This window comes from Prenolepis imparis, unplaced genomic scaffold (assembly GCF_030444845.1).
Source record: "Prenolepis imparis isolate NDT839.2.m4 unplaced genomic scaffold, iyPreImpa1.0 SCAF_9, whole genome shotgun sequence".
NCBI classification, from domain to species: domain Eukaryota; kingdom Metazoa; phylum Arthropoda; class Insecta; order Hymenoptera; family Formicidae; genus Prenolepis; species Prenolepis imparis.
This window is the reverse complement of record NW_028141167.1, coordinates 72,395-97,208: the sequence shown is the minus strand read 5'-3', so window position 1 is coordinate 97,208 and position 24,814 is coordinate 72,395. Positions and strand designations below refer to the sequence as shown.

Here is a 24,814-nt window from a genome sequence, read left to right as displayed (position 1 = left end):
AGAACATATTTATATAATAAATATTATTTAATAATTGTTAAAAGTTTTTATACTTTTTTCTAACATAAATTTTTTATGCTTAAAAAATATTTTTCAAATTAGAATTTATTAACATTATTTATCATTATTATTCTTATATATTAGAAAATATTATCTCATTATTTACAAAAAGATCAAAACATATATATATATATATATATATATATATATATATATATATAAATAATTGTAAATATTGTTTTCTATTTCTTCTCTGTTATAAATGTGTGTGTGTGTGTGTGTCAAAATAACACACACATTCACTCGCAAAAAAAGGGCCACCAAACTTTATAGTTTGAAAATTTCAAGCTTTAATTTATAACAAGGTTTAAGATTTTATTGACCAACACTGACTAAGACTAATTCTTATATTATAAGACCTTATTTGGGAATAATCTCAATTCGAGATTTATTTCCCGACTCCCCTCTCACCCCCCTATAAAATTATAGGCGAGAAAAATATAGATCCGAAAGTCGCTGAATCGGGAATCGAACCCGAGACCTTTCGCTTGCCGGGCGACTGCTCTCACCAACTGAGCTATTCAGACCCTTCGATTCTATACTTTTCTCTGCCTTGATAAACAATTTCAATTTAATTTATAAGCTTTGGTTTATCTCAATACGATAATTTTTTACTGGGTTATCGCAATTCAAAAATGTCAAAAAATTGTGCTAAAGTTTAGTGGCCGATTTTTTTGCGGGTAAATATACATATACATATATTTATTTAATTATATTAATAATTTCAAAATATTTTTTAGCGAGAAACTGTATTAGGTAGTCAAGCTCTTAACATAGCGGTGATTGTGGGCCCGATCGTGGGCTGTCTTCTCCTCATCGCTATCGGCTCTCTTGTTGCGTTTTTCATGATGGCGAGAAAGAAGCGTGCAACACGTGGAACGTACAGTCCCAGTGCTCAAGAATTCAGCAATCCACGAGTGGAAATGGATAATGTGATGAAGCCTCCACCAGAAGAAAGATTAATTTAATTGAAGACACATAATTGATTTAATTAAAGCAATGCGAACGAATCTCGATATATGTTTTTTTTTTTTTTTTTTTTTTTAAGGGCAGATTTTATAAGTGCAAAAAAAGGATAAAATTGTGCTTTTACATTAAAATTCTTTTGTCATAAAATTTATAAGATTTTTCTAAAATTAAATTTATTACGATATACATATAAATTAAAGTCATAATTGAATTTATTATTATAATATTTTAATTATTAAAACTTATGCTATATCTATTAACATGATGTTGAAACTATCAATGTCGTTGATTAAGTGTTTTGTTTGTAAGTTTGCTTAATTATAAATTTATAGTTGCAAATGTAAATCTTTCCATATATCGAAGAATACGTTTGTATAGCCTAGTCTTCCGAAAACGCGAGTAATTTGATTGCGAAGTTTCTCAATTTAAAGAATGCAGATCACTCGATGAACGATCAAATCGAAACGGTTACTCATCGCGTCTTCTAGTCCTCGTTTTATTTCATTATAACAAAAAGATGTAAATGAATTAGAGAAAGAATTTACTGTAACAGATAAAATCTTAAACTTTTTTGAGATTAGTTAACAAATTCCTGTGAAATCCTTTTAATTCGTTGATTGCTTATACGACAACTGTGTGGGCAAAAAAGGATTTCAAAATTAATAATAAAATAAATATGCATAACAAAACTTACCCTTTTACCAATCATTTTAATTTTGAGATGTTGCGAGGCAGCATTCTGAATGAAATGTAGATTAAATTAAAGCTAGACTGATAAATAGAAAAGTCATTTAAAATGGTATATCTCAGAGCAACTTAAGTGTCTAACAGTTGGTTTTTTTTTTTTTTTTTTTTTATAAGCATTTATGTCAATAATCACAAATACAATATATCTCAAATATATTAAGATGATTGGTATATAATTTGTTATGCATATTTATCAATAATTCATTTAATAATAACGTTCTCGCGTGCAACGTACTTTTCGCATGGCGTGTTTGCGTCAAAAAATAATTCTTAATCAAGTTTTGTCTATAGGTTTCGGAAACTCTGCATCAATTGCTGAATGAAATGAAAGCATTGTGTTGCTTCGAGTTTACTAAATAGCATAAAGAATGCTCTAAGGAAAGATACGTGCATTAACGTATTTCGTAAATAATTTGTATTTCGGAAGTGATCATTATTAAAGTGAGAATCTTGAATGAGAATTTCTTTAAAAGGAATCCGAGGGACCAATAATAACGCAATTATTCGAAAAATTGAAGATTAATAAATTCAAGGATCCTAGAAAATAAGCTTAAAAAGCTTAGTATCTAAAAGGTGCAAAAATTTGTAAATTTAAGAATACTAAAAGTAAAAAAGAGGAGGAAAAAAATGTTAGACAATCCAACGATGTATGTATTCGCCTAAGAGAGTTTCACAAATAGTAAGGAGAGTGATTTACACTTCTTTCTCTCTCTCTCTCTCTCTCTCTCTCTCTCTCTCTCTCTCTCTCTCTCTCTCTCTCTCTCTCTCTCTCTTTTTCTTTCTCTTTTTCTGAGATACACTCTGTAGATGATACGCGTAAACTAGATTATGTAGATTGTAATGAAGTGTACTTAAAGCTCTCAAAAGTGTCCTTAAGATGTTAAGCAATACTCGAAGGAGACAAATCCGAGCAAACAAACCCGTCCATTTTAGTGCCTAATTTTTCTTAAAGAGATATTTATAAGCCGTGCGATGTATACAATATAGTTAAAAAAAAAAATTAAAGGAGAAAACTAGACAACATTCCAAAAAACGTGCGAGTAAAACATAAGAAAGATCTCCGAGAATAATGTATAGATGTTCTTATATTTGCGAAAGAATAGGCGAATTATATAGAGGAAATGCAGGAATTTGTCCTGCGAATTCAGTTTTAATTTTCAAAATTCCAAAGGATTAAAATTTCGTATTTCTTTATTATATACATATATAGATATATATATTTTTTATTTTACTTGTACTATCCATTCATTTTTGCTATTTTCAAACTATTTTATTCTTTTTATTATTATTTATTACACACATACACACATATGTCATTTTTAATTTTAATTAAATTTTGTTTTCCTTTATAGTTCAATATTAATTAAATTTGTAATAATTTTTCTTTTAATTTAGCTTTAAGAAGATCTTTTCCTAAAAACGATATATATAATTTTTTTCATTTTTTGTAGCTTATTTCTAATACTCTTTATTTTTCATTCTTTTATTAAATTTTATTTTTTAATTCGATTTTATAATCTTTTTTCTTTTTTTTTTAATCATGTATAAGAAAATTTCTTTTAATTTGCCTATTTGCGTGAATTATATAAACTATGTCCTAATGTGGTTAAGCAACGACACGTATTCCGACTTATTGTGAAGAGATGACAATTTCATCGTCGAGCGTTTCCGAGTTTCGATACGAATAAGAGAAAAAAGAACTTCAACGCACGCATATCGTTGCGCCTGTTAATTTTGTACATAGAGTAGCTTATAAATCGAGAAAATTATTAAGGATTTTATCATATTTAGAATTTTTGTATGGCTATTAGTATTATTTAATGATAATGAATGGTACTTATTAATCGGTACGTAATTATATTATAAATATATTATACCACGACCAAAGTAGAGCGACGAGATGATTTTAAGTTATAAGAATTTATTATATAAAACGCGACACTTTTTTGTAAGCATATCTCATTCATCTTTTTAAAGCGTTTATTCAAGACTGAATTTTTAACATGAAATAAAAAGAAATGAAGCCTAAGTATATTCCAGAAAAGTAAATTTAATTTATTTATTTTAATTTTATTACTTTATTATGCTAAAACATATTTAAAAATTGCCCAAATATGTATAATTTAAGGCTTCTGGTACCTTGCCGACCATGTCGGAATCGTGACGTCAGAGGCGAGAAAACACACGTTAAAAATTGTTAGATGCCATTTCTAAATAAAAACATATTTGCATAAAATAACACTTAAGATCTCTTTAATACACTTCTAAAAAACGCCGAAAACTATCCTTTTCCCTTTATAATCAATCAACAGCTGTAAAATGTAATATTATGAGGCCCAGTCCGTCTGGTCTTTGCACATGCGCAGTCATTCCGCATGTCAAAGTCTGACATCTCGATCATTTTACGGTTGTTGATTGACTGTCAAGGGAAAAGAATAGTTTTCGGCGTTTTTTAGAAGTGTATTAAAGAGATCTTAAGTGTTATTTTATGCAAATATGTTTTTATTTAGAAATTGCATCTAAGAAATCTCAACGTGTTATTTCTCGCCTCTGACGTCACGATTCCAATATGGCCGCGGTGAGCACCCAGGAGCTTTTTTTTTCCTTTTTCATTTTTCTGTGTAAAGAGTTTTTCATTAATATAATTATTTCGCATAAATAATCCAGATTAGCTTACTCTTTTGGTAAAAGAGAGACGAGGGAATAAATATATAAATTCGAACGCGAGCATCTTAATCAATGTGATCATGACAAGTCGAAACGATAAGGATACTTCAATAAAGCATATTGTATAAGTAGGTATAACTACTCCGTGTGGATAATTGAATGTACAAAATCAATAAATACATATATAATTTAATAACAGCTCTATATTTATTACTTTGATAAAATACAGCTAAAATAATATATCGTAAAAGACGTCATGATTGATAAAACTTCTAAAAATTATGTACAATAGGAATTTTTAATTGACTAGTCCTATGCTTGATGTTATGTCAGAAATTAAGAATCTTTATAATTGCAGAAAATTCAAAAGTCAGCTTGTGCGTTTGCCGTTTACTTTACTTAGTTTATCGCGCGATATTTTGTCAAAAAATAAGAGTCCGGCAGCGCGTTCGATGCTCTCTGGTGGCACCTATTAAAATTGATTTATATTCTTGTAATTATTATATTCTCATAAATTCATTTCTTACATCTTATCTCATATATATATATATATATTCAAGATATTAATAGATAATACTAATAGATGCTACAGCTTATTTATTTAATTTTTTTATTACTCTAATTTTAATACTCCGATTATTTGTATTAACGATTTAATTATTTATCGCACGACACTCTTAAATACATACATATATGTATATACCTGGAAATTAGTGAGTGGTGTGTTATCGTCGATTGGCGCATTTGGCATCACGAAAGCTTCCATATCCAGTTTACCATCGTTTGTTTCACCAACAACCACCTTGTAAAAGTGAGTAGGTACCGCAACATGATTCGCGCCTATCACTTCGTAACGCACATATTTCTTTCCATCTGATTCTTTCCTATAAATGAAAAAAATAAAATAAATTTTTATTAAAATATTAATTTTTAAAATTAATATTTTAAGGAAAACAGGCTAAAATAGTAAAAAAATATTTGTTGTATAATAATATGTTCTATAACAAGTAAAAGCAAAATTTTAGAAATTGCAAGGAAATAGACGCACTTGGGAAGATACAACGGTCCTGTGCATACATAAACATCTTTATAGACCGTTGTCAATTTTCGAACGTGTTTCTCCAATCTATTCCAAGAATCTCTGTTGAAACCCATGCCAACTTGCGGTGCCATGTTGGAAAGAAAGAAGGTTTCTTCCATGTGTTTTTGCTCTATTCTATGATTTCCAGCTGCAGCCAAATGACCACGATCGTAACCACTTCCCTTGTAATCTATATTCTCTGATCTATCAGCATCTCATCAAGATGAAGATTCAATTAAATTACTAAATTAAATTAGTAAACTTGTTCTTTTGTGCAATTAATATATAAAAATTATTTTAAGTAATTGTGCTTTTATTTCTCTTGTTTACCTGAAGAAGGGATGTATACTCTTATCAGGCTTGAACTCGCACTTTGAACGATCCACTTCAGTCTTAGACTGTAGTCTCTCTTTAGTCAAGTGTTCAAACACCCAGTGAGCAACTTTATTTTTTCTGTCATACGACAACACAAAATCCTCATACGATCTGACATGATCCAATCCAGGAAAACCAAATTTCATAATCTGTCACAATGTCCGGTAGAATTTTTTACCATTACAATTTTTATCATGAGGCTTTACGTACTAATATTTCTCTAAATATGGCTATATTATTATATACCACTGTGACATGAAATTATTTATTATTGATATGTGTGCCAGTGTTGTAATTTATCTGTTCTTATATTACCCTTTTTATATATATTTACCCCCTTCCTGTGTCATTAAATTTATTATTATTATAAATTATCTACATAATTTGGATAATTTAATTATTAAATTATATATATGTATATGTGCATACATACTTGCGACACTCTCGTAGCGGTGGAGGACACTTTGGAACCCATCTCGCGGTTACTTTCAGCGGATGTCAAAGAAGTGGCCGCCGAAACAGTACCAAACAAAGGCAATCCTGGCATATTCCGAATCGACATCCTCGATAAAGTGCTCGTTTCATTGTCTTTCTCGTTCGAATATCGCCTCTGTTCGGAGAACTTGCCCAGATACCAGCCTCCTAGACCTACGCTGGTCAGGGCGGCCAGGTTAAACGTTACTTGCCTTATAACGTTCATGTTTTCCTTATAATTTTATCGTAAGTTGCACCTGCGACGAGCTCTTGACCAGAAAATGCAGAAAACGCACTCAAGATACATGATACATCCTTACATCCTTAACGCAAGGAGGTTAGAGTTACATGTGGCGACTGGTGACGCAAAGTCGAAATAAGCACTGATTTGTTGACATTTCATCGTTTACAAATATTGAAATTTTATTTTTAAATCTACTTGAAAAAGATATATCAGATATATTCTACTAAATTCGACAAAAAAGAGGTTTATCTTTATTGTCATTATGGATGATAAAATATAATTTAAATTTATGAGATTTATTTTTTGTGTACGTGTTATATTTATATCTATATATATATAACATATAAAATAAAATTAGTATACATTCAAATCTTGAGAGGAGTATAAAGCAACAAAAATGAAGGAGAGAAGGGAGTCCACACTTTTTAAATTTTAAATCATATACAAAGACTTCCTATTTATAGTTATTAAAATCTTGCAAAAGATTTTATTTATAATTCAAATTCCACTTAACTCAATTTTTTAAATAATTCTGTGCTGTGTGTGTTATTTATTATTTAATACTTTGATCACTTTAAAATAATCAACTTTTTCTATATAAGATCTCATTTATATATGTGTAACTAGTACACTTAAATTCATTTGAAAATTAGATTTAAATAAAGTTCATACACACAAGTATAATAATTAGAATTTGTCTACAGTATGTATGAGAGATTTGTGTTTAAATAAATAATACACACACACATACACATAATGTAACAATCAATATGTCTGCAATGGAATAAATATTGAAAGAAATTGTAATAAGCTTTGAAGCACTTTGTAACAGTTCTTTTTATAAAAATCTCTATAAATAAAATTAAATAAAAATTTAAGAAATAATATATTTTATAATTATATGTAATTCATATGATTTTTAGCAATATACTATAAATTGATGCGTATTAATTTTCATGAAAGAAAAATAATTATTCTCTTATCTTCCAGGTGAAAAAGTAGAATTGTTAACTGTTCGAGAAAATCAATTAAATTAAAAAAGAATTATTCTTTTTTTTCTTTTTAACAGAACATTACATTGTAGTTGTCTAGAAATTCTAATGTCATGTAATTACGCAGTTGTAATATTGAACAAATCGATTTCGATTTTGATCAATTCCGATTTGTATACGTATATAATACATGTGGAGATAATACTTCAATCGCTATTATTCTCGTCAGAGTCTTCCACCAAGATAGTATCATGACCAGGTAACATCCGAGGATCAAAAGTGTTTTGAAAACATTTCTGGAACACTAATCTGGCTCTTTTGGCCGCCTGACGTAACGGCGGCGGTGAACGCGGCACACTTTCTTGCATATTTATACACTCTCCTGTGCTTTGCTCCTGCAATTTGCAATCTTCCTCGTCGCTTGCCGACTTCCGTTTCGCAATGTTAGAAAACACCGAGTTCACCAATTTTCGCTGATCGTTCGGAATCTTCTTGCCAATTATCGAAGACGTTGCGCCGACAGGATTAAACGATAACAAACGACTCTGTTTTAGATTTCTCTCTTGAGCACTATTTATAGAATTATTTGTTTCCGCGGAAACAATGTTTATAGAAGTAGTCTGGTTGAGCGTCTGATTCTTGTCCGTCTGGTTTGTCTTTTTCTCTGATCTATTCTTAAATGTATTATTCATCACAAATTCGACAGAAACAGTGGACTTTTTAATTCGATTTGAAGATTTATTGACACGTCTGGAAATATTTCTCGAAGAAGTATTTTTTCTTCGAATAGGTTGCACCTGTCTGTTGACGGTCGACGAATCCGACTGACTATCACTATCCGGGCTTAAAGTTGATAATAACAAATTTGCTTCAAATCCTTGGTTCTTTAATGTAAGCAGCATTGGTCTGAAAAATGTTACATGCAAAATCAATAGAATTTATTTATTAAAATATAATTTAAATACATATGCACACACGCAAACACAAAGTTGTATTATTATTAACATATAAAATCAGCATTTATAAATTCTAAGACTATTAGAATATTTCTTTGGTAAAATTACTTAAAATATATCATATTGTATATAAGTATAGTTATATTTTAATATAAACATTTCCTTTTTTAATGTAATTAATTATTTATCTAAATAAAATATACTAAATAAAAAGAGGTTTACAATGTATATTATAATGCATACCTTCCTGCTGTCTCAAAATTTATATTGACTGGAACGCCTATGCTTTCGCTAAAGTTGAGTAATGCTCTGACTTCTTTCAAACAAAATGTGATGATTGTCTCATTGCCCACTATATAGCGATCAAATTCTCCAACACCAAAAGCCAATTGAGTGCGCGTAGTATTTACCATAACTATAAAAAAATCAAGTAACATTATTCAAGAGCAAAAATAAAATGTGAGAAAACAATCTTATTAAATTATTAAATAATAATTTAATAATTATTTCAGTATGTTTTTGTCAAAGTTGTATGCCAAATTGTTAAATGCATATTATTTGTTAAGATATAATCAAATGATAAGTAATAATTTATTAATATTTTATATTATCTTGTTTTTATTAATATTATGTTAAATTAGATTTTTACACATTTTTACATAGTGTGGTAGAAATTGTACACTTGATTTACCTGATGCATCATCTATATAATTCCTAAGCAACAGCTTGTGCAGCGTTATCTCAAGCGTTATTTCAATCAGGTTTTGTGGAAAATTTTGCAGAGCATCCACCAATGTTCGAGCTTGCGACGTCAGTTCGTTGGTCATACCAGCTTTAGAGTATGATGCCTATTTAATTCATATAACTTTATTAAAAAGTGATTAATTAGATAATACAATAATACAATATATTTAGACCGAGGATACATACAGCATTCTTTTTCAATATTGAACAGTTACATTTATCCAAATTTTTAGTATTTTAAATACTCAAAGAGATACTAATTTACTTGAATATATCAAATTACACTCTAGTTTTTAATGTTAGATGCATGAAATTACACGAGCTTTGTATGTCAAAAGTTAACGAGGAAAATATTTTCAATGTACTTGTAACTTTTCAGGATCCAGGATGGGTGACAAATGAGATTTGTTGACACCATTCTTATATTTCAAGATAAATATTAGGTTGCAGGAATCTACCTCTAAATGAATGTGACAATTCTCTACTTGTTTATCCAATGTGTGGGCAGATTTAAAGATAGTCATAGCACTCTGCAAATTACAGAATAAACATTAGATATTTAAATATATAATGCTGGAATAAAATAATAGATATTACTCTCATTGAAATTTTACACTTCTGTGCCTCTTCTTCTTCAAAATCCCCGAGTGTATAATAAGAGAAGAAATTTTTGTGAAATGTAATGTCAGAATATGCCGATTTTGCCATATTGACTGTGCAAAAAGATATAAATTCCTGTTGTGGATTCACATACATTTCATCCCCAATCTTTGCCAGCATATGTATCGCCTTTGCCAACACTATCGAGAAGTGTTCATTAACAATTAAACAATAGCATTATAAATTTATTTAGAAAAAATTCTGATATGCATGTAACATAAAATTTTCCACAAGATTTTATTTTATCTTAATTGTAAATTCTTGTATGATATTCATTATATATTGTAAATTCTTGTATGCTATTCATTATATATTGTAAATTCTTGTATATTTATTATATATATATATATTTGGAAACATATATTGCATAACCTAAAGTAAAAAAAGAAGAATAAAATACCCTTAACATTTCCTCCAGGTACGATGCATTTCATATTTATGTTTTTGTTATTCCAAGTAAAATTAGTATTCGTAAAAGATATTCGTAAAAAAAAACTTTTCTTTCCTTGTAATAACTTTCTGGGAAAAATTCGCTACATTCACACTTTTTCGCGCGGCCATAAACGCAAAAATTAGAAAATAACATTATAGGTCGGTGTCGATATTCATAGGCCGGTATTCATAGTCCGATCTTAAGCCGGGTCTACATTGGTCGTAGAATCGTAGATCGCAAGAAAATTGACCAACCACAGTCGATTATTTCAAAAATAATCAACTGTGGTTGGTCAATTTTCTTACGATCTACGATTCTACGACCAATGTAGACCCGGCTTTAGATGCGAATTAGAGACTTCGGTGGAAACTGAACCATTGATATCCATTGTACACTTTTGACGTTTGGTTGACGTTTCTGCCTCTTCTATGAATTATTATAATAATTATTGATATCGAAAAGATTATAAATATATCGAAATATATTAGTATATAGATTTGATTAAGGAAATCATGGTGAGTAATGCAAAACTAATTTGTAAATTTATTAAAAGTGAAAATTAATCGTTTTAATACTGTAACCTCAACCTCAACATAAAAGAAGTTTTATATGTATGCATATCTCGTACATTTAGGATATTAAAGGTGTTTCTTTAAAAAACAAGTTTGTACTATACATACACACACACACACACACATATATTATATATATACACATATGTACACATACACATTTTTGTAATCTTGTCCTTGTAATAAATTATTTCCTTTTATTTCTTTATTATTTAATCATTTGAGATAAAATCTTAACTGAGTATATAAATGCTAATTTCTCCTATAATTTTTGGAAATGTGTATATATTGAACGAAAAGTACTTCTTATAATTCATAAAGTCTTTTAAAATGACTTAATTTAAAAACAGATATTTACAGCAACGAGTTCTTTTTGTAGCTTGTGTTAGTATTGGGCGACTTGCACATTCCGCACAGATGTAGCAGTCTTCCAAGTAAATTCAAAAAATTGCTAGTACCTGGTAGAATACAACATATTTTATGCACTGGCAATCTTTGTACAAAGGAATCTTACGATTATCTCAAAACACTAGCCAGTGATGTACATGTAGTTAGAGGAGATTTTGATGAGGTATGCATTTATCCCAAAAGCATATATTTTTCTTTAATTACATAGAAATGTAAAAATATTAGAGAATATATATTACATATATATAATAAATATAATAATAAAATTTAATTAAATATACAGCCATAATAAAATGCTTGAATATAATCAAGCAAAATTATAAATATTGAAATTAATTATATATATTTAAAGTATGCAAAACATATTTATTAAGAATTAGCTTGATTAAAGAATTGCATCTTTAAAAATATAAATAAAACATGTGTAAGAAGATGCATTTTACTTATTACAGAATCTAAATTATCCAGAACAAAAAGTAGTCACTGTGGGCCAGTTCAGAATTGGGCTTTCTCATGGGCATCAAGTGGTGCCATGGGGTGATCCTGAATCTTTAGCACTGATACAAAGGCAATTGGACGTTGATATTCTGATATCTGGTCATACTCATAAATTTGAAGCATACGAACATGAAAATAAATTTTACATCAACCCTGGATCAGCTACCGGAGCTTATAATCCTTTAGACACGTAAGGCTGAGAAAAATTATAGAAGCAAGAATTCTATACAAAAGTATCTCTTAAAAACAAAAAGAAAACACCTGACTGTTACAAAATTATATATACATATATATATATATATATATATATATATATATAGCTATTGTAAAATTTTTTAAGTCTTACTTTTTAAATTTATAATTTGAAGATTCTTAAAAGAAAAAAATGAAAAGATCTTATTATGGAAATATAGTTTATGACAACAATTAATTTAATACAAGATCTTGTAAGAAAAATCTTTCAATTTTTATTTTCTTTTTTTCAGATCAGTCATACCATCATTTGTGTTGATGGACATTCAGAGTTCAACAGTGGTCACTTATGTGTATCAATTGGTTGGAGACGAAGTTAAAGTAGAGAGAATTGAATATAAAAAAAGTTAGAGCCAATGAAATTTTCAGTATACGTCACTCATTGCGATTATACTCGGAGAATTCAACAAAATTGCATACAAATATGTAACATTTGCAGAGTGCTTGCAATTCACCTCGGATTATTTAATTAATTAAATAACATTTAAGCATAATTACTGAATCATATGTTTGTTGTAAATAAAATTATATGGATTATATATTATGTAAAATGGATCCTTTCTTGAATTTAAAATGAATTACTAAATGGAATAATTCCAAAAACTGTCATTAATAATTGAAAGAAATTTCTTTCATATACAGTGTCAAAAAAATTTATGGTACAATCTTTGCATTCATAACATTCACTGAAACAAAAAGTCTGAAAAGTTTTGAACACTCTTTCTCTCTATTTCTCTAATTTATTTCATATAACTTTAACACTTTTAAAGAATTTATCTCTTGTAAAAAATTGACTATTATTTAATCACATTTTTGTAACAAATAAGAAACATCATTCCATAATAGAACATTCTTACAAGAAATATACATTCAAAACAAACATTCATAAAAATTTATTTATAAATTAAAAAAGATAAACGCTTGTGTATGTGTGTGTGTGTGTTCATTATCTTATTATTTTCTAGATTTTCTCAAAAGAGTAAATCCTTCGCCACTAAACGCTTTAAATTCATCTGAATCTTTCATCTGTAATAAAACAATATTAATCATATATTGGTACACAGACTAAATTATTATAAACTTAAATATCTCAATGTGTGTGTGTGTGTGTGTGTAAAAAAACTATGTATAACAAAAAATATGTAGAATTATTGTAATTCAAAATAATTACTATAAATTCAAGTAAAAAGTTTATATTTTGTTTTATAATTTAAAATATAATAGACTGTTGTAATTTAGATGATTAGAAAGCAAACTAAGTATGTAAATTATTCCAGTTTAGAATATAAATAAATTGATATATATATATATATATATATATATATATATATATAAACCAAAATTGTCGTTTTTATCATTTAAACTTTAATGCTTACCTCCTTATTATTCGTTGGCTTCATGTTGCGTAGAAATCGGAGAGTACCTATCTGATAATCGTAATCGGGTATTCCTCGAACATAAGCTGGTTTGGCAATCAAAGTTTCCTGCTTTGGTATGTCCTTGCGCTTCTTGCCGTCTAACCGGACGCCTTCACCCTTGAATGGCACGAAACCCGTCGGTGCTGGCATCAAATCAGCTAAATCCTCCATCTCGTTTTCTTCCTTTTTCATCTCCCTCTTTGGTTCTTTATAACCAACTGGTGGTGCAAACTCTACATTCATGTCACATTCAATGATACTGACTGCCGAGCCAGGTCTAGTCTCTAGAACACACATCTCATAAATCTTTTGATTATATTTGATAGCGACTAAGTCGCCTGTAGTCAGACAGGCAAAGCTGCGTAAACCATTCTCCAACACAGCCTTTGGGTTTGTAATATCTAGGAAGTCTTCCGACTGTGGCTGAAAGCGCGAGAATGTCGCAACTGGTAACGACACGCTCTCTACATTTAGCAACTCGCCTTCTTCCAGCAAAAGATTATGCATCATCTAAAAAAAATAGTAAATATTATTATATTATATATTATTTTAAATTTATTATGTTAAAGTTGCTATGTTATATATTTTTTACTGATATATTATAAAAAGCTACATAGATACTAGATAAGAATATTTTTTGCTTGCTCTTTAATGATAATGAAGACAAAAATTTTAATATTTTTATTGCAATGTAGTAAAAATTTTTATCATAGCTTCAAAATAAAACTTGTATTGCTTACTAACCCAGTAAGGTAAATAGACTTTGCCTTCATCAGCGATAAATTCCAACACACCGCAATGAGTGATTCTATTTGTTTTCTTATTAGTCAATTTGAACAGCATTGGATAAATAATATTGAGTCTGGTGAGTTGTTCAAGAGCGGACGGTGGCATAATTACTGAAAAATAAATGAATCAATGCAAAGTACCCTCTTTGTTTTCATATAACTGATACGCTCTACTAACTCTTGCCACCACGCTCAACATCCTGGCGATAGGTCCCGGGTAACATCGACACCGAAAAACATTTGTACTGAGTGTTGAAAGGCCGCGGAATCTCCGGAAACATGTTAAACCCGAATTGAAACTGAAAAGTCATTTTAGTATAAATCATTAACCTCAATCTGTTTGTTCAAAAAAACAAATTTTATAAAGATTTGTCTCATCTCCTTTATTTTTCTCCTCACATCTTTCTTACCATGTTTGTGCAATTGATTAATTTTCCTGGCAATCTGTTTTATGAAACTTTCGCTATGGGGGAATAATATAAATTAATTTATTTTGAGATATATAAAGACAAACATACAAGAGAATACAATTGTTTTTCTGACTATTGAGGATAAGGGTGCATTTTCAACCTGACGCTATGGCCACAGTATACTATGTAAGGGCGTTTTCCATTTGGTGACACAAGGGCCGGTATTCATAATCGGTTCTTATATTTAAGAATATCTTAAGGGCTAGTCTACAATAGAGTCGTAAGGTCGTAAACGTAAGAAATTGACCAATCACAGTTGAATTCGAGGAGAATAATCGACTGTGATTGGTCAATTTCTTACGTTTACGACCTTACGACTCTATTGTAGACTAGGCTTTACGTCCATGGATTGAAGGCTTCGGTGGAAACTAGACCGATGTAAACTAGGCCATTAGCTCGATCGCCGCTGATTGGTCAACGCTCCGTGTGTGGCGCAAGCGCAGGCGCAGGCGCAAACAATAGTCTGGCTCGAATGCGGTTATTCTCCGAGAGTTTTCCATGGCTTTGGATCGTTTTAGCAAGTAGTAACGCCAATGTAGTCTTCTCCATTTTCGCCCCTTCCTTATGTAGCGTTCCGTTAACGCGCGTTTTAACGTCAAATTCTGTTCGCTGTCGAACAAATCGTATCGTGTCCTCCGCAAATAAAAGAAAAAAAAGGCAGACACTCGTGAAAGAAAAGTGTGGACATCGCGTCACTCGTGTAGTGGCGTCGGTACAATACATAACGGTGAACATAAGTCTTTATTGTCATTTCTTACCTTTTCCTATTTTCAAGTAGTTCAGCGTCTATCATTTACCGACAAGATAAACGAGAATGGATGTTGAAGAGGGGGAGGCGAAAATGTGCAGGCTTTGCGGCCAGTATGAGAGAATTTATATCGATGTGTTTGGTGAGGAGGGCGTTAAACGATACCTGGGCCATAAAATCTACAGGAAAATCAACATCCTGGTAAGTTGCTAAATCTTGCACCATCGAACGGATTTTTTATATTTGTAAAGTTTTTTTCTCGTTTCTCTTTCGTCTATTTATCCTCTTGAAGGATTAGATAAAAATAGTTTAGTAGAGATTAGAAAAATAATGCGAGGGAGGAAAAGAGAGAATTAAATTTCTCCTTATACTCTTTTTGTTTTTTTTTTCTCTGCTCCATTTTTTCCCTCAAAACTTGAAGAATTCGTATGTTTATGCACAACGCATGCTTGGGTGTTATTATTTTATATCTTAATGTTGTATATTTCACGCCTGTTGATGTACAAAAAAGATATTTGTTTGCAATATCAAGGTTCTCTAACTGAGCAAGTTTTTATATCTCAATCATAATAAATTGCTATTTTGGAATTGCTTTCAGCTTCAATGCTCTACAAAATAATTACAAAGGAAAATATAATAACGCAACATGTACTCTACATATGTATATAAAGAGTAATATATATATATATATATATATATATATATATATATATATATAAAATACACACATATATGCACAGAGCTTTTTATATTTTGCAAATAATAAATTAAAAATTAAGCATTGAAACTTGTGTGATTTTTATAACTCGTTTAAATAATTTTGTAACTTGCTTTCGTTGTTATATACTTGTTGAGCTTTCTTCACACACATTCTCTGTTTCCTTTATTACGAAATAAAAAACCTTTCATCAATTAACAAATTGTTATCTTTGTTTACTGTGCTTTAATGAAATAAGTATATATTTGCAATATATTTAATGAGATATAGTATAGATAGCGCCTAAGTTTTAAGAGAAAATTGGGCAACGTTGTTATATCGAAAGCAATTGATTTAATTATTTTTTTGTTAGCGGTAATAATTTTGTTGGTCTATCGAAAATTTACTTTGCTCATTATCGCATAATTCCAATGTATTACTCGGATATATTACAATCTATAATAGATGTTATCTTTTATGCGAATTACTTTACTAATGAAATTTCTGTAAAAAATATCTTTAAGATTGTTCTTACTGTTGATCGAAAAATAATTGTGAGATTTTATATATATATATATATACACACACACACACAAAAATGTGTTTATTTTTAAATGTGCAAGTGTGCATAAATGTGCTACGATTTTTGTACAAATTATTTGTATATTTGTACAGATAATATTTGTGAATATTCTTCGGACAAAAATATATAGTGTACTTTATTTAAAATTGTAAGTAACAAACAATGTAACACTGTAACTGTTATAAATTATAAGTTTATCAATAAGTCCAGTCTTGATGTTATCATGGAGTTTAGTGGGTACTAGAATGTAAATATATGTCATAAATTGGTTACATCTATAGAGCAGAGCGGTAGTATTTGCATCTTCGAATGTGTGACTGATATTTTGTGAATTAAGAAACAGGAAGAGAGAAAAAAAGAGTAGTTTATTTAAAAATCACAACGGGATAATATATATATAAAAATATGTCGTCTTTTCTCAGACAATCATCTTTTAGTATTTAGATTGCTTCTGTTTATGAATCACAGATAGATGAGAGGGATCCTCTGCCCAAGGCGATCTGTGTTCAATGTCTGGGCAAGCTCGAATTCGTTTGTGACTTTCAAGAGGAGTGTCTACGCACCCAACAAGTGTTACACGATCAGTACAATCTACCGCCCTTAACAGAGTCTGTAAGTCTCTGTATTTATTTATATTTCATCTACCGCTCTATTGCTCTTTTACCATGCTCTTTTTTCTAGATCGTATATAATCAGTTTATCCTTCCATCTTATATCAATTTCTCTCTCAAATGATGTACAATATAATGAATATGAATACTAAGTGTTACAAAATAATGAAAGTATAATAGAAATATATATACATGAGTAAATAAAATATATTTTACAATTTATGAGCAACTGCTGAGTTTTTTGTATCTTTGTTGAAAAATATTAATAAAATATATTCTTTTGATGATTCTTTTGAACACAACTGGAAATTCTTCCGATTATTAAACTTACTTTATTCATTATTTCATTAAGAAACATCATTATAATAGACAGATAATATGATTTAATATAAAAAATCTTAATGAAAACATTATTGAAAACTCGGACAAGAATTTTTTGAAATTTTGCGATCGTTTTTAAATTTACTCGCGTTATAATCAGAATTATAGAGGCATATTCTGGTACCCACTCTTGTACGTTTTTAATTCGATCTCTCTCCAGGCGGAGGTAAAGAACGAAGAACCAACTTCCCCAGCGGGTACATCGTCGACGGACAATAACAACAGTATTGAAAAAAATCTTAATTCCACTAGAGGTAACCAAGCAGAGGAGGAGAGTCAGAGCCAGAGTGACATTAGGGACGTCAAGGACTCGGCGGAGCAAAAGAAGAGACCCACCGCTTCGTCGAAGACTTTGAGAAGTCTTCGCAGTCAGCAGCAGCAGCAGCAGCAACAAATTTCCAAATACAGCGATGAAACTAATATAGAGAAAAATGTACAGAATCAAAATATAACAGAAACGTCGCCAATTCGTTGGCTTCGAAGTAGACAAAGCGTGGACTCGTCATCGTTGTTCGCGGCGGACAACGAGAAAACTCCGACCGCGAATAGGCTGAAAAGTCACGATAATGTAGAAAATAACATCAACGCTCCTTCTTCAGTCAACAGTAATAGCAACAACGAGAATACGGATAAACAGAATCCGAAGCAGCAACAGCAGCAGCAACACTCGCAACCGCCAGATTCATCAGCGACGATTCAGCTGCCGACCTCGACATTGAATAAATTATTGACGACCGTTTCTAATTCACCCGACATCGAGGTCTCCGTAAAGGAGACGAGAAATCGGAATAACGATGCCGAGGATATCAGTTTTACCGTAGAGTTGTGTCAGAAGCAAAACGACGATGTCGCGACAGTGCGAGCACGAATCTTTCCCGATCAGAGCTATTGTCTCGTCGACACGGCGATCGTAAATCTACTACAGAATGACAACAGCGTCGAAATAAATGGCATTATCAATAGCATCCTCAGTGGCACGTCCGCAAAGAATGGCGGCGGTGCAGCGGCGAAGCTCAAAGATCTGGCGGAGCTGGAACAACAACCAGAGACGACGCAGCAGAATCCGGAGGAACTCTTCAAGATCGACGGCGAGGAGATTAAAGTGGACGACAACGTGGAGCATGTAGTGAACGGTACGCAGAACGGTTACGCGTGCAAGCTCTGCCGCAAGTTTTACGAGCGTCGAGACAAATGCACGGTGCATGTAAAAACGCATCTCGGTATCAAGCAGTATACATGCGTCGTCTGCAACGCCAAATTTGTTTGCAAATCCGACGTGATGAAGCATATCCGATGCTCGCACACCAATCCCAGACCTATACAATGTCCCAAGTGCCCGAAACGATTTAAATCCAAATTTTATCTAGCCGAGCACGACAATGTTCACAAAGGCGTGCGACCGTACAGTTGTACGGATTGCGGACAGAGCTATCACCACAAGGTTTCGTTGCAGATTCACATGAAGTCGCATCTACCCCCGCAGAATCTCGCATGCGAATACTGCGGTAAAGTCTTTCCGTTTCGCACGCGATTACTCGGCCATATCGCTAGTGTTCATATGAAAAAGCGACGAAACTTTCGCTGCCGCTTCTGTTACAATCTCTATTCCAACTTGTCGGTGTTGAACGAGCACATCAGAACCCGCCACGCAACCACCTACACGTGCGAGACATGCGGCAAGACTTTCAAAGTTGCTTGCAAGTATAAGGCGCACGTGCTGCAACACTCCAATCCCAAGCCGTTTGTGTGCAACATCTGCAACAATCGTTATGCGTCCAAGGCATTTCTCAACGAGCATCGATTAAAACACGAAGGTTTGCGCAAGCACGTGTGCCAGGAATGCGGCGCGAGTTTCGCGCAAGCGAGTCATCTAGCCGCTCATCGTCACGTTCACGGCGAGAAGACGCACACTTGTCCGGAATGTGGCAAAATGTTCAATCGCCGCGACAATATGAAGGTGCATCAGAAGCGACATTTCGAGGAGAAGAAGACTGCCGGCGGTGCGGCCGGCAAGCAAAAAGGCACGTCCAACGACGACGATTCCCGAACGCCGGCCGCGTCCACGACCGCATCGATTAATGAAAAATAGTGAATGAAAAATTTGCATCGAGGAGAAGAAGACGGAGGAATCGTCAAGCGATATTTCCCCGATAGACTGACTGAATCACAGAAATCGCGCGCAAGATCGAAGGAGAAAAATTTCGAGATTCAATACACGATGGAACATTGCTCAAGGGAGACGATTAGACGATACGTGTATATTTTTGGTGCTCCGACAAATTTTCGACGTCATTCCTGACGCTCCTACGCATAGCGACAAAATAGTGAAAAACGTTTTTTCTCTCGTCTATAAAATATTAATTGTATCTTCAATTATAATTTTTTGTTTTCTAGAAATTACATATACGATTCTCTTTCATTAACATTTACGAATAATCTTTTCTTATATAAATTTTTGCAGTTTTTTTTTTTTTTCATCTTTAATCGAGTCAAGTTTCGTGAATATTACGATATCTTTTCTATCTTTCTTCTATTCGGGTATTTATAGTAAATATCGATCTTATTTCAAAATGTGATGCATAGTTTGTAAAAGCATGCTTGATTTTTTAAAATACTTTTTTTTTCCGAGTACAGCGAGTACTCGCGAGAAAAGTTTACCCTATTTTGTAATATAGACAATACGTTTACCGTCTTACGGCCAAAAATATAATTACTCGAATAATTGCATAGTTTTACTAAACGTTTTAATGACTTATTGTTATATGCGTATGTGCGTGCGTGCGTGCATGTATGTATGTATGTATGTATGTATGTATGTATGTATGATGTGTGTGTGTGTGTGTGTGTTTGCACGTGAAATATATTAGGAATAGGGCTTCCAAAATCAATAATCCCACAACAAGGGCAGATATTTTCTATATATCTTTACACATATTGTGTTCATGGAGAAACACAAAATTGCGATAATTTGTGCGTTTCAATATCTTTTGGAGTCCATTTTACAACACAAATGTTAAAAATATATAAACATATAAATACAGACTAATGTTAGATAAAATTTACATATTTTTGGTAAAATGTATGCGTATGTGTACATAGTATATTTCTTTTTTTACAAACAACAACATTGATACAAAACTATACAAAAAAAAGTATGATGCAAGTGCCTTGATCCAAGCTTTGGATATAAAAAATAATATACAAACGAGCTGACTGCAATTTTTTAGAAATAAATGGCGACAAGACAAGAGAGATATTTCTAGATACGAGTTATTAAAGGAAGAAAGTTTTTATTGCGCGAATTGTATTACGAATCGTGCGTAAAAGATATTATGATTAGATATTTATATAATAAACTGTACTATTTTCCTTATATCCTTAGTTAAGTTGTAAGCAATACGCGCGATTTTATATATACGTGTATAATTATAGAAGGTGATACTCTTTCTACATCGACGAATGTTTATGTATTAATTATGCATAATTGTTAAGCGATTCAACAATCCTATATATGTATAATATATATACATATATGTAAGGTTATAAATTTCCATTATAAAAAACTTGTTTAACAATTTTCCACCGTTGCCTCAATAAAGGTACGATATTTTTGGGACATCTTGTTTCACTTTATTCTACTACTCTCAAGTTTACTAAAATGAAATGAACAACTTTAGTTTTACTACACATATAAGTGTTTTTAATTATATTTTGTTATTATCTTCAAGTATAATTAAATTTATAATCAAATTTTATCGTGAGCAATTAATTTATTGTATTTATACAAAATGTTCCATGAAAAACAATTCTAATTTATTTAAAGAAAAATTTATAGTATTTTGTAATTTTTTAAAATATTTTGTAATGTTTTATAGCTTTTAAAGAAATATAGGGGAAACTTCCGATTCTTTTAAAGCTCGGATATTTTGCATTTAATTTAAGGACTGGTAAATCTAAAAAATTATACCGAAAAGTATTTTATTATCTAATAATTATTGAGAATATAGCTTTGTATGTGGGTTTGTACGTGTATGTGTGTGTGTATTTTTTATCGTTTTTATTATTTATTATAATAAATATTTATATAGATAAAATGTTCTCTCTCTCCAAGATCTACCGCATTATAATTAAGTATAATTACTAAGTGATATAAATTTCTAACACTAGTTGATATAAATATATAATCACAATTTATACTTATAACCGCATTCAATTATGCACTATCATTATATAATTGCGAGTTTTATCGACATTTTGATATCTATTCTAATTTTGTAAAAAAATTAATAATTTTCATCGTTAGAGAGAGAGAGAGAGAGAGAGAGAGGGCGCGGGAGGGAGAGAAAGGGAGAGAGCTTAGACATTATTAATTTTTATTTTTTGTTCTTCGTTAAATGTGACAAATATCATGTGCCATGTTCCCCTAATACGAATTTTCTTAAATGATGCTATTATAAAATAGAGGATTAAAAATAATATAAGATTGACGTGAAGGTATAAAGGTATTATTATTATTATTATTATTATTATTGTTATTATTATTATTATTACAAATTTAGACTAATTAATATTGATAAAATTAATAATTTTGATGTTCTTTCTTCAATGGCTTGCAAGTTTATTTAAATTGATATAATATATCGATATAATAGAAAATAATATAATTTATTAATAATAATAATTTTATTATTAAAACTGTTTATTGAACTATTTCAGATCAAAGAAGACGATAGTATGCCGCAATAAATTTGTAGGCTTTGCCTCGAAAAGTTAAATTTTATGTGCGCGACAAAACGATGATTCTACGACACTGCTATATGAAATTCAGAAGAAACTTTGGTGTACTCTATTTGTAAGTATATTATTCACAACTTTTGTAAGATATTAGATTTCATATAATTGAATGATTAAAATAATGCCTATACAACTTTGTACTACCAAAAATCGGTATGTAAAAAATTCAAAAGTCGAAACATGCGTTTTAATATAGTATATACACAACGCGCGCGCGCACATGTTTACATAGCGCAGCAAAATATATTTTGATAAATTTTCAAAATAGGAAGCAGAAATTATATTTAGCGTTAAATTAAATACATTGTTAATATTACAGGCTCATAAAGAGGCCAAGCATAAATGCACAAAATGCCCTAAAAAGCGTATAAAAGTAAACATATCTTGAACTTGAGCATCTCCTGAAACACGAGGGCATCCGAAAATATAAATGCTCCGTTTGCGAAAAATTGTTCGCTCAGCAATCGCATCTGCGGCTGCTAATGAAGTGCATAATCCGCCCAGGTGAGATATTTTCATAATAAATATTAAATATAGGAAATATTAGAATGGATAAGAATTTTTCGAAAATATACACAATTATTATAATTAAAGTATTGATTAAAAGTTGTGTATGATTAAAATTAATTTTAATACGATTATGACAAAACGACATAGTGCGAGCACAAAATTAGAATTATGCACTTGAATTTGTTAATTAATCGCAACAGTCATAAACAAATATATTTCGTTTTTATTTTTATTTTATATAAAACCTTTTGAGAAAATACTAGAGTAATATTTATTGTTGCGTTACTATGCAAAATTATGTCAAAATATATGTCTACATTCATAAAAAATTTCTCGAGAAAAGACTGAAACGAAACATGATACTTTAATGATGACTCTTGGATTGGAATAAGCAGATTGACAATCAGTGTTCACTTTAACTAAAAAGCGCAAAAATATAAGTCCCATATACATCTAGTCATCTTTGTTGAGCGTCTTCTATCAAAAGTCTGTCTATTAAAACGCTTTTATTTTCGTTAGACATTTTCTACACATTATTGCAAGTTTTGCATTTATTACTTGCATTAGTAAAATACAATAATTTGATTAATTTAGTTTAAGCTTTATTTATTTGATCGATTTATTTTTTACTTATATTTTGCCTTAGTTTTTATACACATTGGTACAATAAATTTAAATTTTATACTATATAAATTGTGTTACACACACACACACACACACACACACACACACACACACACACACACAAAGTTAATAATGCAATAAAATAAATTTAATTTGCTTTTTGTATGCTCTTTCATCGGCCTATGTATTTCATACTTTGCGTTAAATATGCAGGAATTCGGATCGGGAAAGGGCCGGAGGCCAAAGGAGCCGGGAAAAGATTGCAATTTTCGCAACAAAATGAATAAAGCTATATTATGCGCTAAAAGTGTTTCTTTAATAATTATAATATTTCTAATTAGGATTGGAAAAGAGTCGGTACGCTCTCCTCTCAAAAAAGAAGAAAGTACAAGGCACACAGTAAAAATCGGAGAATTCGGTTGACCTGAATTTTTATTCGAGGTCACACACATTACCAGCAAATTTTACTATACAGCAGACTCTTTTTGACTCACTAGCTGGCCGTCAGAAAGTTGCTGTTATCTTAACACGTCGGTGAGTAAAAAACAATTATTATAGCCAGTGAAAATATTATATCGATATTTTCATTCTGTATAATTGAGTATCAATATTATTATCGCTTGTATATTGTAAGAAAAAAAATAGCGTTCCTTTACTTTATAGTCGGTCAATACGACGCACTGATTGATCGCGCACGAAAAACTTTTGTGTATTGATTTATCTTATCGCCAGATTTCCCAACGCGCTTCCGCGAAAATGTTAATAGTACTTAATTGAGAAACAATGAAGAGCCATAAAATCAACAATGCCAAAGAATAACACAGATCTCGCTGATGACGGAAAGCAAAGAAAGCTCATCGTGATCGGATCTCTCTTCGCGAGTTGACATATGTATATTCGACTCGGAGATTCTTGAAATTTTTCGCGCATATCGAATAATTATCAAGTTTTTTATTGATTTATCATTAATTGCAATTTTGTAAAATATTGTAGCTAAACGAAATAAAAGACGAAGATGGCTCAGCAGATTCCAAAATACGAGCTCTTGCCAGAGGCCA

The 24,814-nt window shown here is 30.9% G+C and overlaps 6 protein-coding genes across 9 annotated transcripts in view; 3 read left to right on the top strand and 3 right to left on the bottom strand.

Annotated features, from left to right (window-relative positions):
• The window catches only part of Crb (cell polarity complex component crumbs), a 38,272-nt gene extending 33,736 nt beyond the window's left edge, over positions 1-4,536 (top strand). For both annotated transcript variants that reach the window (XM_083047256.1, XM_083047255.1), the window contains one exon: positions 801-4,536. In XM_083047256.1, the coding sequence (XP_082903382.1) occupies positions 801-1,028 (228 nt within the window). In that variant the 3' untranslated portion in view covers positions 1,029-4,536. The remainder of the gene's footprint in view (positions 1-800) is intronic.
• Positions 4,537-4,626: 90 nt separating this feature from the next.
• On the bottom strand, positions 4,627-6,753 carry Endog (endonuclease G, mitochondrial). The gene is made up of 5 exons (XM_083047260.1): positions 6,333-6,753; positions 5,855-6,048; positions 5,492-5,728; positions 5,147-5,327; positions 4,627-4,912 (listed from the first exon to the last, which is right to left on the bottom strand). Exons 1-5 carry the CDS (start codon positions 6,597-6,599, stop codon positions 4,814-4,816), a joined length of 978 nt encoding a protein of 325 aa, XP_082903386.1. The 5' UTR covers positions 6,600-6,753; the 3' UTR covers positions 4,627-4,813.
• A 621-nt stretch (positions 6,754-7,374) lies between these two features.
• Positions 7,375-10,560, bottom strand: Rad9 (cell cycle checkpoint control protein Rad9). Of its 2 annotated transcripts, none has more exons than XM_083047259.1 (6): positions 10,370-10,560; positions 9,907-10,109; positions 9,768-9,839; positions 9,257-9,413; positions 8,809-8,980; positions 7,375-8,515 (listed from the first exon to the last, which is right to left on the bottom strand). In XM_083047259.1, the coding sequence occupies exons 1-6, from the start codon at positions 10,401-10,403 to the stop codon at positions 7,816-7,818; spliced, it is 1,338 nt and encodes a 445-aa protein (XP_082903385.1). In that variant the 5' UTR covers positions 10,404-10,560; the 3' UTR covers positions 7,375-7,815. The 2 variants fall into 2 exon arrangements, with proteins under 2 accessions (XP_082903385.1, XP_082903383.1); XM_083047257.1 differs by having other exon boundaries at positions 7,385-8,515; positions 9,675-9,839; positions 10,370-10,559.
• Positions 10,561-10,779: 219 nt separating this feature from the next.
• Positions 10,780-13,243, top strand: Vps29 (vacuolar protein sorting 29). The gene is made up of 4 exons (XM_083046168.1): positions 10,780-10,917; positions 11,354-11,545; positions 11,835-12,070; positions 12,366-13,243. The coding sequence occupies exons 1-4, from the start codon at positions 10,915-10,917 to the stop codon at positions 12,481-12,483; spliced, it is 549 nt and encodes a 182-aa protein (XP_082902294.1). The 5' UTR covers positions 10,780-10,914; the 3' UTR covers positions 12,484-13,243.
• Positions 12,325-14,903, bottom strand: Ufd1-like (ubiquitin fusion-degradation 1-like). Of its 2 annotated transcripts, XM_083046167.1 has the most exons (5): positions 14,749-14,903; positions 14,517-14,637; positions 14,295-14,449; positions 13,509-14,060; positions 12,325-13,158 (listed from the first exon to the last, which is right to left on the bottom strand). In XM_083046167.1, exons 1-5 carry the CDS (start codon positions 14,749-14,751, stop codon positions 13,087-13,089), a joined length of 903 nt encoding a protein of 300 aa, XP_082902293.1. In that variant the 5' UTR covers positions 14,752-14,903; the 3' UTR covers positions 12,325-13,086. The 2 variants fall into 2 exon arrangements, with proteins under 2 accessions (XP_082902293.1, XP_082902290.1); XM_083046164.1 differs by lacking the exon at positions 14,749-14,903 and having other exon boundaries at positions 14,517-14,664.
• Positions 14,904-15,291: 388 nt separating this feature from the next.
• Positions 15,292-21,451, top strand: LOC145940387 (uncharacterized). The gene is made up of 3 exons (XM_083045482.1): positions 15,292-15,757; positions 17,305-17,448; positions 17,989-21,451. The coding sequence occupies exons 1-3, from the start codon at positions 15,623-15,625 to the stop codon at positions 19,915-19,917; spliced, it is 2,208 nt and encodes a 735-aa protein (XP_082901608.1). The 5' UTR covers positions 15,292-15,622; the 3' UTR covers positions 19,918-21,451.
• The last annotated feature ends 3,363 nt before the right edge of the window (positions 21,452-24,814 follow it).